Source organism: Lissotriton vulgaris, chromosome 8 (assembly GCF_964263255.1).
Source record: "Lissotriton vulgaris chromosome 8, aLisVul1.2, whole genome shotgun sequence".
NCBI classification, from domain to species: Eukaryota; Metazoa; Chordata; class Amphibia; order Caudata; family Salamandridae; genus Lissotriton; species Lissotriton vulgaris.
Window position 1 is genome coordinate 1131272175 of NC_141696.1, and position 18702 is coordinate 1131290876.

At 44.5% G+C, this 18702-nt stretch overlaps 1 protein-coding gene across 1 annotated transcript in view; it reads right to left on the bottom strand.

Moving 5' to 3' along the window:
• RB1 (RB transcriptional corepressor 1) overlaps positions 1-18702 on the bottom strand; it is a 1321361-nt gene that overhangs the window by 25012 nt on the left and 1277647 nt on the right. Inside the window, exon 26 of the mRNA XM_086934987.1 lies at positions 16470-16501. Coding sequence (XP_086791113.1) covers positions 16470-16501 — 32 coding nt within the window. The remainder of the gene's footprint in view (positions 1-16469; positions 16502-18702) is intronic.

Consider the following 18702-nt stretch of genomic DNA (forward strand, 5'->3'; position numbering starts at 1 on the left):
GGGGTGACCACAGGAAGCAGACCCTACTCTCCTACACAACCCCCGCCCCCCAAACGCAGGGACATTAAACTAACCTTGACCAGTTGAGTCTTCATGTTCTAAGTGGAAATATCTGGAGAGTCAATCTGCATTGGCATGGTCAGTCCCAGGTCTATGTTCCACTGTAAACTCCATCCCCTGTAGGGAAATGGACCACCTAAGCAGTTTGGGATTTCCACCCTTCATCTGATTTAGCCACAAGAGGGGCTTATGGTTGGTCTGAATCTTGAAGGAAGTACCAAACAAGCATGGCCTCAGCTTCTTCAGGGCCCAAACCACAGCAAAGGCCTCCCTCTCAATAGCTGACCAACGCTTCTATCTAGGGGTCAGCCTTCTGCTAATAAAAGCTACTGGCTGTTCTTGACCATCTTTATTCAGTTGTGAAAGCACAGCACCTACCCCCAACTCAGAAGCATCTGTTTGAACAATTAATTCTTTGGAGTAGTCTGGACTTTGCAGAATAGGAGGAGTGCACATGGCCTGCTTCAGGTCATCAAATGCCTTTTGACAGCTGACTGTCCACTGAACTTTCTTTGACATTTTCTTGGAAGTTAAGTCATTAAGGGGTGTCACTATGGAACCATACCCCTTGACAAATTTCCTTTAATACCGTCAGGCCCAAGAAAGCTCTGACCTGAGTCTGGGTGGTTGGAGCAGTCCAGTCCATTATGGTCTGGATCTTGCTCTTCAATGGTTGAACCTGGCCTCCACGTATAAGGTGGCCCAGGTATACAACCTGACTCTGCCCTATCTGGCACTTGGTAGCCTTGATAGTTAGGCCTGACTTTTGCAGGGCCTCCAAAACATTTTTTAGGTGGATCAGGTGATCTTCCCAAGTGGAGCTAAAGACAGCAATATCGCACAGTAGTCATCCAGACCTGAGAGGACTTGGTAAACCAACCTTTGGAATGTGGCAGGTGCATTTTTCAGACCAAAGGGCATTACCACAAATTGATAATGCCCACCTGGGGTTGAAAATGCGGTCTTTGGCTTTCCATCATCAGCTGTCTGATCTGCCAGTAGCCAGCTGTCAGGTCAAATGTGCTCAAAAACTTGGCAGATGCCAATCTGTCAATGAGTTAATCTATGTATGTGTGTTTTGGATTTTATTAAGCGCCTATCTCACCCGTAGGTCTCATAGCGCTAGCTGAAAAAGAGGGCACAGGTCAGAACACAATAGCTTTTTTATGTTTTTCCTTTCTTTCCGAGAAAAGCCATGTTTTTAGGGATTTACGAACATTTTGTGTAAGTTTCGAGACGCAGCTGCAGCGGTAAGGTATTCCAGGTCTCTGGTGCTATTCTGGAAAAGGATCTGTTACCGTTTTTCACCGTGCGGACCTTAGGAACTACCAGGAGGTGTTTGTTAGTCGAGCGAAGTGTTCTTGTCGGCTGATAGTGGCTTAAATTCTTTGCCAGATATGTGGGGCCATTATTGTTGACTGTTTTATGTACCATGCAGCATATCTTAAATGTAATCCTCTTTTTAATAGGAAGCCAGTGAAGTGTTTTTAGACTGGGAGCCGAAGGTGATCGCGGGGGGGGGGGGGGGGGGGGTTGGGGGGAGATTTAGCACTAATCTCGCTGCTGTGTTCTGCAGTACTTGGAGTTTGGATATTAGTTTCTTGTTTATCGATGCAAATAGTGCGTTTCCCTAATCCAAACGATTTATGATTAGGCCCTGCACCAGGGGTAAGAGAGAATGCAATGGGATCCATTTAAAGATTTTTCTAAGGGCTCGCATTATGCCATAGCAGGTTCGGATCACAGTATTTACATGGTTTTCCATTGAGATTTTGTTGTCCATTATAACTCCTAGGTTGCGGACAGCTAACTTAGGTGAGGGTCAGGACCCCAGTGAGAGTGGCCACCCGTCAAGGGACCAGATATTTTGAGCATTACCGAAGAGCAGAATTTCGGTCTTGCTCGCATTTAACAGAAGGTGGTTTTTGGACATCCAATCATTTACAGTTATCATACACTGTATGAATTTGTGCTGTGTGTTGATATGGTCCAGGCCCAGAGTGATCAGTAATTGTGTGTCGTTGGCGTACAACACTGTGTCAAAACCATGTGCTCTGATTATTTTTGCTAAAGGTGACATGTAAAGATTGAAAAGTGTGGGACTCAGGATTGATCCCTGTGGAACGGCTTTGTTGATAGTCTGACTTTTAGAGGAAAATCCGTCAATTTCCACCTTAAAACATCGGTCCGTAAGATAGCTTTCAAACCACTGTAAAGCGGAGCCCTCAACACCACATCCCCTAAGGCGGCCCAGAAGAGTGGTATGGGATATGGTGTCGAAGGCCGCCGATAGATCTAAAAGGATTAAAATAGCTGATTGTTTAGCATCAAGGGAGAGCCTGATGTTATCTGTGATCTCCACTAAGGCTGTTTCTGTGCTGTGGTGCGATCGAAAGCCTGATTGTGAAGGGTCAAGGATTTTATTGTTTTCTAAATGGTTTGATAGCTGTTTATTAATCATTTATTCTATTACTTTCCCGAACAGAGGGAGTAGTGAGATAAGCCTGTAGGTTGATAGCTGCTTGGGATCAGCAGATGGTTTTTTCATGATTGTCCTAAACACAGCTTCGTTCCAGTGAGAGGGGACTGTGGACTGTGTTAGTGATAGATTTAGAATTTTAGTGAGGTCAGGTATGAGACTGTTTCCAATTTTAGATAGGATTTGTGGATCTGCTGGTGAACTAGATTGCATCTTTTTAAGAGTTGCCATGGTGTGTTCTTCAGTTATTTCCTCAAAATTATTTAAGCTATTAATCAGGCTGGGAGTTATTGAATTATCCTGTTGAGGGGTGTTGTTTGCTGGGGGGAAAGCTTTATGGATGTCATTTATTTTGGTAATGAAGAAATCTGAGAGTGAGTCCACCCATTCCTGGGAAGTAGTTTGGGATGTTTGACTGGAAGGGGGATTCGTGAATTCCTTTACGATCTTATTTAGTTCCTTATGTGAGTTAGCTGCTTGGTTGATGCGGTTTCCCAAATACGTTCTTTTAGTTTCTGCTATACTGTCCATATAATGGTGATGTAGGGTTTTATAGTGCTGTCTATCAGAGTTGTCTTTTTTCTGGCTCCACTTTCGTTCTGCCTTCCTTACAATGAGTTTTTCTCTTTTTAGCTCGGGGGTGTACCAAGGGGATAATTTCTTCGGGCATTTAGTAATTTTCTTTGGTGCAATAATATCCAAAGATGTGCTTATTGCTAGGTCAAAGTTCTTTGCGACCTTATTGATATTCGCTTTTTCAGAGAAGACTGGCGGAATGTGATGGGTCTCGAAGATCTCTGGATTTATCCTATTCCAAGATCTGCTTAATCTAAGCTCTTCCTGCCCTGGGTATTGGATGGGCATCTGTCCTAGTGACAGCATAGAGTCCTCTTTAATCCACGCTAAACCTCATCTCTCTATTACCATCTTGGGTGTGAGGTTTAGGCACCAGGGCTACTGGACTGGCCCAAGGGCTCTCTGAGGGCTCAATGACTTCCAAATCCAACATCTTTTGGACCACTGTCCTGTTACAGTCCCTGACATGATCAGGTTGCCTGTAAATCTTACCTTTAACAGGCAGACTGTCCCCAGTGTCCACTTCATGAGTGCACCAGTTAGTCTGACTTGGAGTCAGAGAAAACATATGTCTGTAGGACTGTAGAACTTGTCTTCAGTCCTGTTGGTCAGTGAGGCTGCCTGCCAAGGCTACACCATCAACTGAACTATCATCAGGGTTCTGAGAAAGCAGGTCTGGGAGAGGGTCACTCTCTTCCTCCTGTCCCTCATCTGTAGCCATGAGCAAGCCCATGTCTGCCCTGTCACCATATAGTTTCAATCTGTTGACATGAAGCACCCTGTGGGGGCTCCTGGGAGCTCCAAGGTCCACCAAATAGGTGACTTCTCCCTTCTGCTCAACAATAGTGTGGGGTCCACTCCACTTGTCTTGGAGAGCTGCTGGGGCCACAGGCTCCAACACCCACACTTTCTGTCCTGGCTGGTACACAGTCAGCACAGCCTTTTTGTCATGTCAGGCCTTTTGCAAATCCTGACTAGCCTCAAGGTTTGTGGATGCCTTTTTCATGTTCTCAGCCATCCTGGAGTGGAGACCAAGTACATAGACCACAATGTCTTGTTTGGGAGGTAACTCCCATCCCTCCTTCACCAGACAAAGGGGTCCTCTTACAGGATGCCCAAATAGAAGTTCAAAAGGGCTGTAGCCAACCCCCTTCTGTGGGACCTCTCTGTAAGCAAACAAAAGGCAGGGCAGCAGGATGTCCCATCTCCACCTGAGCTTTTCAGGGAGACCCTTAATCATGCCCTTTAAGGTCTTGTTGAATCTCTCAACTAGACCATTGCACTGTGGGTGATAGGGTGTGGTGAACTTGTAGTTCACTCCACACTCCTCCCACATAGCAGTCAGATATCCAGACAAAGTTTGCACCTCTGTCTGAGACAACCTCCTTCAGAAAACCCACTCTTGAGAAAACTCCCAGGAGGGCTCTTGCCACAACAGGTGCTGTTGTGGTCCTTAGGACAATAGCTTCTGGGTATCAGGTGGCATGATCCACTACCACCAGAATAAATCTGTAACCAGAGGCTGTTTGGGGATCCATTGGTCCAACAATGTCAATCCCAACACGTTCAAAGGGAACCCCCACCACAGGCAGTGGTATTAGGGGGGCCTTTGTGGTGCCACCTGATTTGCCACTGGCTTGGCAGGTGACACAGGAGCGACAAAACTCCTTGGTATCCTCTGACATATGAGGCCAGTGAAAGTGAGGGACAAGCCTGTCCCAAGTCTTGTTCTGGTCAAGATGTCCTGCAAGGGGAATATCATGGGCTAGTGTGAGAAGGAAGCCCCTGAATGCCAAAGGTATGACCAACCTCCTGGAAGCTCCAGGCTTGGGGTCTCTAGCCTCTGAATACAGGAGCCCATCATCCCAGTAAACTTTGTGGGTCCCACTAGCATTCCCAGCAGCCTCAGCAGCAGCTTTCTGTCTGAGGGGTTCAAGAGAAGGGCAGTCCAACTGCGCCTGCCTCAGATCTGCCCTGGAGGGTCCCCCTGTCCCAAGAAACTCAACCTGGTCAGGTTCAAGCTCTTCTAGGACAGTTTCCTCCTGGGTCTCACAATCAGCTTCCTGAGAAGGCTGATCCTCTTCCTGAGGCAAGGGGGAGGGACTGCCTTTACCCTACAGCTTCTCCTCCTGGTAGGCAACTGGTCCATTGTTCCAGAATCCAGTGCCTGTTCAGTGTTGCAATTTCTGACCTGTGACCTAGTCACAGCAAGGAAATGTGTTGATATCCCTAACATTTCTGCATGGGTCCTATATTCCACTTCAACCCAAGCTGAAGTCTCCAGGTAATTGCCAAGCAAACATTCTACAGGGAAGTCTGAGCTAACCACAACCTTTTTGAGGCCAGTTACCCCTCCCCAGGAGAAATTAACCATTGCCATACTAGGAGTGGTAGTGACATTGCTAGCATTGGTCACTAGGTAATTTTCACCTAGTATGATCTGTCCAGGGTCCACAAAGCCAGGCATCACTATTGTGACACTAGCACATGTGTCCCTGTAGGCCTGAGCCACTTTGTCATTAATTAAAGGAGTTTGTCTGTACTTGCCCAAGTTATTGGGACTCACAGTAGAGGACAGAGTTGTGTCCCCATCACAGATCAAAACAGCTTGAGTTGGTATTCTGACTAGGCCAGAATCCATCTCAGTTCCCAGGGTTAACCCTACTACACCCTTCTGTTGAGAACCACCACTTGGAGCTGGACTAGGGGGAACTGTTGCCTTAATAATAATAATAATAATCCTCATTTGTAAAGCGCGAACAATCACCCTTAAGGGTCTCAAGGCGCTGGGGGCCGTCAGGAAGATAAAGCAAGCTATTGCCCAGAGTCACATGGTGCTGGGCTAATCTGCCGCCAGCGCGGGGGATCGAACCGTGATCCCCAGATTCCAACGTCAGTCGCCATGGCGCCACACCATTGCCTTAGGGGCAATTTTGGCTGAAGCTGCCTCCTTCTTGGTGCAATTACTGGTCCAGTGAGTATTACTTTTACAAAACCTGCACCATGGTTTCCTTGGGCCTTCTTTCTTTTTAGATTGTTGGGAACCCCCACCATTAGAAGCTTTTTGGGGACGTTGAGAAGACTTCTGGTCTTTTGTTTTCTCCCCACCCTTTTGGTCTTGCTTCTTCTGATCACCACCTTGGTTCTGTACCTTCTCCTTCACCCTGGTTCTGACCCATTTGTCTGCCCTCTTACCCAATTCTTGTGGCGAGGTCAAATCAGAGTCAATCAGGTGTTGATGCTATAGCTGGTTTTGACAGTTATTAAGAATCTGTTCTCTCATAATACGGTTATACAATCCTGTATAGTCACTTACTTTACTGCCCAATAACCAGCCTTCCAGAGCCTTAGTGGCACAATCAACAAAATCAGTCCAGTCCGGAGTCTGTGTCTTTGGGGTATCACTGAACAGCAACCTGTACTGCTCAGTGGTTAGGCCAAACCCATCTATCAGAGCACACTTAAGGACATAGTAGTTGTCAGCACCCTGTTCATTAACTGTCAGGAGCTTATCTCTGCCTTTATCTGAAAAGGAGAGCCACAAGATTGATTGCTGCCCACTGACTTTGGGGTACCTGCTGTACTTTGCAAGCCCCCTCCAAAGCAGTTATCTATTTGTGGATGTCATCCCCAATCTGATAGGGAGGGACAATCTTGTTCAGGTTTCTATGGTCATGAGATCTTTCCCTATCTCTAGGAATTATGCTGCCACCAGTGGGCTCTAGCCCACTCAATTTCTTCTCTCTCTCAAGAGCTAGGGTCTCTTTTGCAAGGGCAACTTCTTGCCTCTTGATCCCAAGTTTGGCCTCCCTCATCCTAGCTTTATGCTCTCTTCTCTGAGGGGAAGACATCCTCCTCAGAGCAGAGGCATTGGACCCTACTGAGGAATCAGAATACTCCGAACCATTGGAGTGTGATCTGTGCCTTCTGTTTCCTGGGTTAGGACTACTTGGAAGGTTAGAGTGGGCCTACCATGGCCCTCTCCACCTCCAGATAGTCCTGTGTTGCCCAGGTCAGGTTCATCAACTTCATCCTGGTCAACATCCACTTCATCATCAGAGACCACTGGATCTTCCCCAGTATTCTCTTCTGCTGATGGATGGCCCCCTCTCGACTACCTTGTTTACCTGGGTCTGATGCATTCTCTACATCATGAGCCACTAAGATATCTACCAGGTGGTTAAAGGTTGGACTCTGTCCTTTTCTCAGTCTTCTGACTGAACACAAACTTCTCAGTTCTTGAAAAGTAAATGTGTCATATTTAGAAGGCAACCTTGGGTTATCTTCTGGTAGAGGCCCACTAGGCCCTGCTTCCAATGACATTTCTATTGGGGTGTGGTGTGTGCACCTACCTACACTATTTGGTTTCCTACTAGAACCTCTCTAGGAGTTGTAGTCAGGGTGTGCTAAGCCCTTACCACCTACAACTACTAAGTTCAGTAGAACTTATGTATATAAGACTTGATTTATTTGTACCTACAGGTACCTTGATATGATCTTTCAGATGATATTTCAAGATTATTTGGTAAAACAAATTGCAAGCTCTTAGCCCAACCGCTGCACACCAATTGAGAAGTTAGCCTGGCATATGATATCCACTAGTTCGAGTGGGCACTCTGCACCAGTCTAATCGACCCTTATTGATGGTGGTTGTAAAGTCAACCTTATTGAAAGCTATCCTAGTGGTAGCATGAACCAGCAGTCTTCAGGCTAAGACTTCAGTAGGCGAGTTAAGCAAGTTGTTTTACCATATATAATCCCTTGAATACCAAATGAAAGGACACCACACAAGGTATATATCAAATATATATGTATTTAATCTAAACACAACCCCTCTGCACTCTTTATGAGGTCAGAGGTAAAAATACAATACACGTCACACAGTTAATATATGATAAGTTGCACAGTATACGTTATGCCCTAGGGGCCTCACAAACCATATACTAAGAAAGTGGAATAAGTACCACAAGAGAATTAGAAAGCAGGCCTAGGGCCTGTAGAATCGCTGGGGCTACACTAAACAACCAAAGGTTAGGAAGTAGGAGACCCACGGGAGCAGCGTGCAGTGTCTAAACACAGGCGCGGGTTCCCATTGACTTTCTATGGAGATCGTCAAAGTTACAATTTAAGGACACTTCCGGATGGACTAGGATTGAACCCTTTTAAACTAGGACACTTCGAGAGTCAAGATCCACGGGAGCACCGGAGTACTCATGTTACCTCACCCAGGGAAGCTGGGTGCATAGATGTCTTTTCGTGTCGGATTTCGTCGTTGTTTCCTATGGAGAGCTGCAAAGAAGTGCTGCAGGCGACCAGAGGAAAAGTGTCCGGGTTGATCCAAGGGTGGATCAGTGATGTGAAGAACCTGAAAGCAGAGGGAACAGAGTCTGGGTCACTAGCCAGTGACCAGGAAGGTACCAGGAAGGAACCAGGCGATGTCGGGTGCTTGAAGGTGAAGAAGGTAAGTTTGTCTCTTCATCCACGAGGTCCAGGCGGCATTGACGATGACCAGGCGCTGGATTCCAGCTGTCCCACGATGGATCTAGATGACTGCGGAGTCGGTATCCGGATTGGACCCAACAAGCCTTGGCAACCGCAACCCACGCAGGATGTCGAGATTGGCTCTGTTGCAGACCAGCAAGGTCTGTGGCGCTTCTCCTTTTCAGGGAAGCTGGAGCAAGCCTGGAGCAACCAGGAAAGCAAAGTAAATTCAAGATGGCGTCTTCAGGGGGCTCACTAGCCAATGGGCAAGGAACCGGGAAGACGCGTCAAGCTCAAATGCAAAGGCGGGGCCCACGGGACACTCGCAGAGTGTAGGGGCCTGGGCTTCGGTGCAAATGGTGCTCGGGGCTGAGGCTTCTCGTACCCCAATGCATAACTCACTGAGGCTTCAGGAAAGGAGTGCAGGTAGCAAAATGCAGGATGTCCAAGATGTCCGGTCCCATGTCTCTCGTGTCGGCCACAGGTCTCAGCTTTGCTGTGGATATGGATGTGGATGTGGATCGGGGTCAGAGAAGTCTGGAAGTCCAGTTCTTGAGTCGCAGAGTCTTCGGGATCCGACGGGAGCCTCGAAACTGCAGACCGGCGAAGTTGCTGTTGGTGCCTGTTTGCACAGGGTAATCACTCCTTCACCACAAGGGAGATGTCTTCTGTCTTCCAGTTAGAATGGAATGTCGAAGGTCCAAGATATGTCTTTAAAAGATTCGTCCAGGATAATCTAAAGTCCTGGGGACACAGCTCCTATACGTATACTAAGGAAGGGGGCTGGATTACCTGACTAGGTCCCTCCTATGGGTGGACCTGAGAAGGGGGTGGTTACACCCCTTTCCCTTTGTCAAGTTTCGCGCCAGAGCTGGGGCTGGAGTGCCCCAGCAACTGGTTTGAACCAGGCTATGCATGGAGCACCTTGTGTGCCCCCGGCAGTGTCTAGATGCATTCACTGAATGCAGCCATGTCTGCCCCAATAAACAAAACCCCTGTCTGGGGATGTGCTGGCACCTCCCTGGACAGGAAATCTGTTGTCCAGGCCTCCACTGCAGGAGTGTCCCCCAGCAACAGGAGGTCAGAATCGTGTCAGTGGCAGCAGCATCCATTTTGTGATGCTGAGGCTCTGTTTAATTTTAACCTGATGAAGCAGTAAGAAATTGGCAGGGGGGGGGGGGGGAGTATTCCAAAGTGTTTGACACCTTACACAACATGTTTGGATAAAGCCAAACCAAAGTTAGCATTAACCGCGAAGATTATAATGCACTGAAGAGTATATGGTATGGCTATATCATAGAACAGCTATAAGGAGATGGGTCCGAAAGCTGCAGAGGGGCTCAGCTCATGCTAGGGCACCCTCTCACATAAAACCAAGCACTCTGCCTCCAGGATTGTCGAGGCCTACCATAGGAGTGGCTTATAGGTGTATATGTGTCTATATATAAAGGTAGATATCGGTATACTATATCTAAGTAAGGGGTGATTACACCACCTTACCCAGGCTGTGTGAACAGACCTGTGGTGTCAGTTTGGAAGGCAAACTAGGGATGGCACAATTCATGCTGCAGCCCCTGGTAAGCCTAAGGTGCACTATGCCCTGGGTAGCTATGGTACACTATACAGGGGCTCACAAGAGTTACCCAGTAACCAATCTGGTATGTATCTAAAGTACATGGTATCAATTTAGAGAGAGAACAGCTGGGCTGTGGGTCTGATTAGCAGGCCCACAGCCACACAAAAGTCGAAAAACCAGAGAATCAAAGCAAAAAGTGGGGGTGACAATAGGTAGCAGACCCTTCTCTCCTACATATTATCTACTCTGTTGACAGATCCAACACCCACTTATGTATAACATTAGTTACACAAATATGGTGAGTAGTTCCATGTGCAGCTGGCATTGATTTTTATAGCCACTGCAAAACCTCATGCTTGTGCAAGCTACCACACATTCAAGCCTAGCCCCAACTATCCCCACCGAGGCAACCCTTTTTAGCAACACCCTTTCAAACATGCACTTGAAGGCTTCATGACATCATCAGGAATATGAATGATTATGCAACAAGCTACTTAATTGATAATCGAGGAGGCACTTTGGGCCTCGCAAGGGCAGTGAAGTACTAAACAGATACCAAAACACTGAAGGGTTTCTTCCTCTGCAGCCTCCAATTAAATCTGTAGACAGGTGTGAGGACGTAGGATAATCGAACATATATATGCTAAAAGAGCTCATTCGCCCCATGGGGCACCTTAGCTTTCAATAGAAGATTTGTCCCAACTCAGTGGCACTAATTTTTCTGTCTCACTTAGCGACGCAGCGCATGCGTTGCTCGTTTTGGCGAGATCTATTGTTGTGGATTTAGCTCCGGAAGGGGGACAGGAGATGTGCAGGTGTCTCTCACGGCGACAGCTTGTTTCAGCTGGCACTGTGCGATATCGGCAAAGCGCTCTGTTTCTTTCCCAGCAGCATGCCACTGCAATAAACGACCACTTCAAGGCACCAGGCTGAATCGTGGGTCTCCTCCTTGAACTGACACAAGGTTGTGTCCTATGATAAACTTATCCGATGGAAATAATGCATTAACAATTGTCTGCTGCACGACGTTTAGGCAGTTTTCATTCCATTTAATAACCTAAATCACACACCTAAAAAAGGAATGTAAAGTGTGTCGCCTGGCCATCCACATATGTACTATACCTGCCCATCATTTAAAACTACAAAAAAGGCGGGAGAGATTGTAATGTTCAGCTTTAACTTTTACACATGAAAATAGGAAACACAAGATCCAGTGACAGCCATGTGTTTTATTTAAAAATAGAGCGGCTAGGAAAAAAAGTTGATCTTCTAACTGCCTCTCTTCGCGCATGGTGCCTTCTGTTGCCCCGTCATAGAGCCCATTGCACACAGCTGTAGGCCGGCAAGGATATGAACCAGATCACCCCCACCCACCTTGTTAGCGAGCTGCAGCGTGGAGCCTTGCTGTGTGTTTGGAGATGTTTTGGTGTGGGTTCGTCCCATCTAAGGGCATGACAGTTCCCCACATAACTGTAATTCATGTTTATTTCCTGAGTGTGTACTGCACTTTATGGAGAAGGCATATTTCACATAGTTTGCGCTTCTCTGGACAGAGTTTTCAAACTTGCTCACCCTTCCTTCTTAAAGTTATACAATGCTGTTGAATAGTCGATATATAGCAGGAAAGATCTGTGGTGTTTTTTTAGTGTGAGGTAGATTGCTCAGAATTACGACATATTACACAGTGTTTTTTATAGCAAGGGAGGGAAAACAATGCTGTCCTCAAACAAGCTTTTTATTCTTTGCATGGACACATTGGAAGGATGGGCAATCCTGGTTCAGACTTTTGGAAAGGGACCGTTGCATTAGCTCTGTTAAACACCACTGCAAGGAGCATTCTTCTCACTGAGTGCTGACAATCTTGTCCGACCTGCACCAGCCACTTAAGTCCCAATTCACGGACTCTCCAGAAAGAGATCATCATCAAAGAGGAGAAAAATCAGGATGCCACAGATGCTAACAACGATTGCACAATTCTCAAACAAACGGATTCTTGTGGAACAGTCGACATTTATGGAGAAAAATGCAAAAATTCTTCCTAAATAATCGTTCCCAGCTTTTGTGCTGTAATCTACTCCTAGAAAATTAATTGTACTACTATAGGAAAAGAACAAGCATTTGCAATGCAATAGCTCTCGCATTTGCGATAGTTTAAGCTATTGGCATTGCAAATGACAATGAGATTTATGTTTTAAAAACCAAAACATAAATAAAAGGCATTGTTATTTACAATGCCAATAGTGCAAACATGCGTAAATTCGAGACCCATTGCAATGCTTGTTATTAACATGGAGCAGAGATCACAAAAGGGAGACGTATTGCCCTCAGCTTAAAGGTGAGTACGGGATCCTGCTCCTTACATCTATGAAATATCTGTGTTTGTTATTGTCATTTGCAACTGTGCCTTTATTAGGTATTGGCCACACCTTTGTGGTTGAGCCGGGTACAGACCTGGTCAGTGCATGCTACTATATTCAACATGGTGCTCCAAGGGCTGCAACAAACTCATGCCTCCCCTGGAGGCATCACATTAGTGAAAAGCTGTTTGAAGCAGTCAGAATGTATGTATGTGATGTTTGTATAAAGTCAACAGACAAAAAGGCAGAGGAGCGCTGTACAGGGTCAAAAGCAAGCATTCAGCCAATGACTTATTATAGTTTTAATGGCAATTATAACTTTTCCTCCAGATATGAGACTCATCCTATGTTATATAATACCTTGGAGTTAGATATTGACAGTTGGAAAACCTATGTACATATCCGGCTTATTCAATTTTGTATTTAAGGCAGTTAGATTTCGACCTACGTTTCAATTTACATAGATGCAGAGGAGTATAATATTGCTTATTAATCATCTTAAGGTGGTGGTGTACTAAATTTGCAGACCTGATCATCAATGTTGATTACATTTAATACAGTAATTACACAATCTAGGTGTCACCTCCAACAGGATATGAATGATTTTAAGCCCTCATCAAGTGCATTGTTAAACATCTGATATCTTTTAATAATAGTTATATCTTTTGTTCTCTTACAAAAAATCCCCATGATCTTGGATGGTTGACTAAGTCGAAGGTAGTTGAGAGTTCCAGCAATATTAGGAGGAAGGGGTCATCTTCATCTTTGCTTTCAAGGGTGAGGGCTACGATGTGTACAGTAACAGTGTCCATGCTGGCAGCATGGTCGGAAGTCAGGTTGGTAGTGAAGAAAGAGATGATTTGCACTGATGTGATCATGAAGTTGAACATCAACTGGTTTTTCAATGATCTTGCAGATGAATCATAGGTGAGTAATGGACCAATACTTAGTGGGCTCATCAGGGTCTAATAAAGGTTTCTTTAAGAGTGGGAAAATTTGGCCTGTCTTGAGAGGTTCTGGGAAGATTCCGGAGTATGGGAGCACCGACGATGAGTAGGGGTGAAAGAGCTTCCCTGGAGAAAGCTTGGGAGGAAGACTTCATAGGAAGTGGCTTTGAGGGAGTAGAGTATGTCAGTGAAATCTCTGAGAGACAGGGCTGTGAAGGATGACAACTGCAGGACAGGATTCTACATAAAGGGGCGGTCATCAAGAGGAGAATTTAGCTTGGTGTAGTAGATGCGCTGTCAGATCTTCTTATTTCATTGCAATTGTCTGTGGAGTGTGGAATATATGGGTCAGGCAGGGGCTTGATGCCTTGCTTGATTATCTTGAAAAGTATTCTGTTTCTGTTAGTGGCTTCATTGATGGTTGATGCTGTTGGTGTAGTACTTGGCTTTGGCTGATGTGATGAACCATCTGTGTGTTGAGCGGAGGGACTTCATATCCATGAGGTTATCTGGGTTTCTGTTGTTCTTTATCTGCAAACTCTTCAGAGTACCAGGGTAATGAAGGTTTAGGCTTGCACTTTTTAATTGGAACATGGATGTAAACATAGTTTTTCAAAAAAGATTTGATGTCACTTCAAATGCAATTTACATTGGGCATGCAGCCGGCAGGGTGAGAGAGGAGTTCATGCCTTAGGTTGTTTATTGAGAAGTCTGTGGAGGATCATAAAGATTGGTCTTCTCTTTTGGGTTAACCTATGTTTAGGACGCGGAGCAGAGAGATAGGGACCAGATGATGGCTAGTCCAATCCCAAAATACAGGTGGTTCACACTGGATTGTTAGTGATTTTGCAAACACAAGGTCGAGGATGTGGCTTTGGAGTGTACTGGCTGAGTGAGGTGCTGCATCAAATTGAATGTTCCATGGAGATTGAGGAGCGTTTTGGTTTTCTTTGAGGGTGTGTTGCCTGGGAGGTTGAAATCAGGCAGAGGGTGGTGTAGGTGTGTTGGATGGATAACATGGCAACAAGATCCTTCCGGTCCATCTTTCCTATACAGGAAGCAATCCAGCCTGTATTTCAAAAAGGTACAGTGATCCCCATCAAGCGGCCCAGTACGTGAGTGCACACATCTGCAGTGGTACATCTGTGGGGGTTCATGGGAGCCCTTTTCCTTGCTTTCTTGGTGTCCTCAGTGGTGGCAGTGCACCACCTCGTATGTTGAGTACAATCAGGCCCACTGACAGATTCTTTGCCTCTATGCCCATGTCTATAATACGGCACAGGTGCAGAGGCAAAGTGTTTCCTCGGGCCACGTTCCCATGAAAATGGGGAAACACCCACTGGAATCATGCCAGCATGGTCTGTATTACAGAATGGGCTGGGCAAAGAGCAGGATATTTCAAAACAGGTTAACCTAGACACAGCATACAGAAAAAAGATCCCCAGAAGTAGAAGAACAAGGGAGAGTGATTGGAAATACAATATAATCTGGAGCGGTAGCCACATTCACAGACCCCATTTTGCAGCATCGGAGCACCCAGATCATCTATCAGAACTGGCGCACACATGTGAGTACCCATCCTAAGGACAGCCGTGAAGAGACACAGTGACAGCAATGTGTAGTATCCTGCATTTGTTAATGTAATGTATTTTATACCTCCTGCTCAGCCAGTGCTTGTGCTCTGTGCTCAATAGAATTAGCAAACAAATGTAGGGAGGAGGTCCACGCAGATAGGTTGTAATTAAAGATGATTTATTCAAGCAGGTAACAAGTTGAATAGTTCCAGTACAACAGGTAGATGAGATGTGAAGAGGAGCCTCACCAGGAGCAGCCTCTTCCTGCTCAGCCCATGCTCAACCGTCACTTCTCTGTGTCCCAACATTCCGAGGCACATCAAGACTCCAACATTCTATTGAGCACAGAGCACAGGCACTGGCTGAGCAGGAGGTGTAAAATACATTACATTAAAAATGCAGGATACTACACAATGCTTCTTTGTCAGAGGATCAGGATAACTCTGTAGCAAACATGGTAGCTCCTTTTCTTGCAGTCACGTGGAAGATTTGCATTGGAGCCCTTTTCAGGATGCTGGATAAATGAGCATTAACCCCTTCCATGCCTATGACGAACCCCAGCCGTCATGCACTACGGTGCTCGTGTGCTGACGACGGCTGGGGTTCGTCACGGCCCGCCCCTGTTCGTGCTGTTTACAGCACACCAGGGGAATCGCGGCCGCATGGAAGGGGTTAATAGCGAGCTAAGAAGACAGATATGTCAGTGTACACACACAAAGAAATACAAGCTGAAAAATACGAAGCCTTCAGTCTGTTAGGTGTTCAAGATATTGGTCCCCAGTTTGAATCTGAGAGCTCAAGTAATAGGAAAACATTTACATCCGTGATGTATATATATTTTTCAACTTTGCATTGTCGGACATGGTTGTACAATTTTTGTTGCATATTCAATGATTGCTTTACTCATGTTCTGTAGAGTGAAAGACATACTGCTGAAAGCAAAATGAATCTATAAAATCTTTTTCAGCAGTGTTTTGCACAAAAACATGAACGTATGCCATGCTTACTGCAATCAATACTAAAGTATGATGCAAAGCAATAGAAGTTTTCTTAAAGTAGGTAGCAAATGGAAAGGTTTCCGCTAGTTCTTACCTCTGCCTACAATTTTCTAAAAGTAATGCAGGTGGCCCGAAAGCACCAGCAGACAAATGTTAGAAAGACAACATTTGCTATGGCATATTCAAAGTGACTTAAAAATACGCTTTGCGCTTGTAGGCAATGACACTATGAGGTACACTTTTGCAGGGTAGCACTAATATTCAGGGCTTGGCGCTACCCTCTATGATATGCAGAAAGTACATAACAAATCAACACTGATACTTAAAAGCTCCATACTGTAACGTTATTGGTTTGCATTGAATCTTGCATTATTACTTTCTGTTCACACAGATCACTGAAACAACACATGGCTGTACTTACTCATTTCTGCCAATTTTTGTGCCAGGTGTTTGCTAAAGAAAAAACATGACAGTGAATTAGCATGGTTACTGATAACTTGTTTTGGTACAATATACACAACTGTTCAAAAATCTATATTAATCAATTAGCAATATTTTTAAACAATTCTTAAGCTTTGTACAGCCCAGTTGAAGTGGAAGATTTCAGATGTTAGCTTTGGTTTGTGAAACACTTCTGAAAGAATCTGCGGGGAAGACACTTTTGTTGCTGAGGTTTCTTGGCCATATTTGAATAACAATAAGTAAAGCACTGCACAAATATACCACTGACATTTTAATATTTGCCAGGGGCTACAATCATTATGCCCACGGTTATGCCACGTTCTACTTACCTGTTAGAACTCATCTTTTATGCTACCTCAAAAATTAACACAAATATGGCCTCTGGACTCTAGATTTACAAGATGATTTGTTTGCCATAACCGAAGAACAATGTGCTATTACTCACTGAACAGTGAAAAATGTCTGGGTTTTCAAGTTACTCGTCAGAATTTAATAGGCAAGTACCTAGAACTATGGCTGCCATACGGCAAGTAGTAAATATACTGTCATGCACGCTCTCCTTAACTCGACAGTAAATGGTATTAAAATACTATTAATAATATGGAGTATAGTGTCTTTACTATTATTTGGAGTATGTCCCAACGATTGTATTAGAGCCTCAAGTCAATCAGCAGTTCGTAGTGTGGTTCTCTCACTTCCACATCACAACAGGATCAGGGAAACATATATACAGGATAATGTTGGGGCGGGGTTTAGTTGCAGAGAGGTAAGATTCTCCTTCGTTTAATCATATGGTGCATCGGGCTCTTACTTTTGAATCTTTTTTCATACATGGCCCATATCTGAAGAGAGGCTGTTTCAAAGACTCACAGGAGAAACAAACTTTGGAACACTGCCTCAACAAACTTAGCATCAGTCATAATACAATTCACCCACAGCTATAGTTCTATGTCATTCCTTGAAATGTCAGACGAATTTCAAAAGTACATTAATGTTTGTTTGAAGATAGGAACTAAATTTCATTATTCTTTGTCTCTTCTTATGGACAAGAGTTGAGTATGTTAGCCTATATAGAAGTGATTTTACCAACCCGTAATTGCATTTGTTTTGCTGCAAGAGAACTAAAAACGAAGCGTATTTACATTCATGAGTACAAATACTGTTTTGCTAAAACAAGTCCTTGGAATTAAACTTTAATAAACATTAATTAATGCACCAAAAATGTATTAGTAACAGGCTACAAGGGTTCTCTATTTAACACTGTGCCACTATTAAGAGTTTCCTCTGTTTTTTTTTTACTTTTCAGTTAGTGATGATTCCTGAAAAAACATCATTCTTTATACATACGAATGAATGTTTTCTTCTAAGGTATATTTAATTGTTTGATGTGATAGGAGGACATTTTTGGGAGAATAACAAGTGTTGATTAATTCAGGTTCCCAGCTACGTAAATCAGCAAGTGTGGCTTTGTATTCAGCCAAGGGGATAATGCGGAACACAATTAGACTAGATAAGATGTGCAAGCCACAGTTCTCTTTACATCAAGACACAGCAGCCTTTTGTGGCACCGAAGATTCACAGTCATATTGGCATAATCATATTTTTTCAATGTTCATGTTTTATTTAAATACACACTCGCTGCAAATTTACTAGCTTTGTTTGCACTATCTTGTCCTACTCGATTTTAAACAATGGTCTGAGCATTCCACATTAGACAATAATAATAAATAATCCAATATATTCTTCCTGTTTTCAAGCAGCCTCCTTGTTTTTTAAAGTATGTTTTATCAAGTTTTACAATAAAGAGCAATAAACAATTCGACTAGGCAAGAATTGCAGAGCATCAAAAGGAATAATCACAAACTACATTTTGCGTCAAAAAGCAGGTAAAAAGGTCATAAATAAAGAAAAGCAAATATGAGATGGGGCTGGAGACCAGGGCATTTCTGTGGGTAGGATGATGACAATAATAAGGCAAGGAGCTCCGATAGGGCCGAATCACGAGATGCGAGGTGGGACTTAGGGAACAAAGAGGAGTCGGAGAAGGAGGGGGGGTGGAAGGCACCGGTATCCGGGTTCGGTTAGGGATGGACAAAGTAGGTGAGGAACCAGGAAAAGTATGTCATTTACGGTTCACATGTGCTAAAAAAAATAAATAAAAAAAAATAAAAAAAAAAAGAATTGGGGGGACT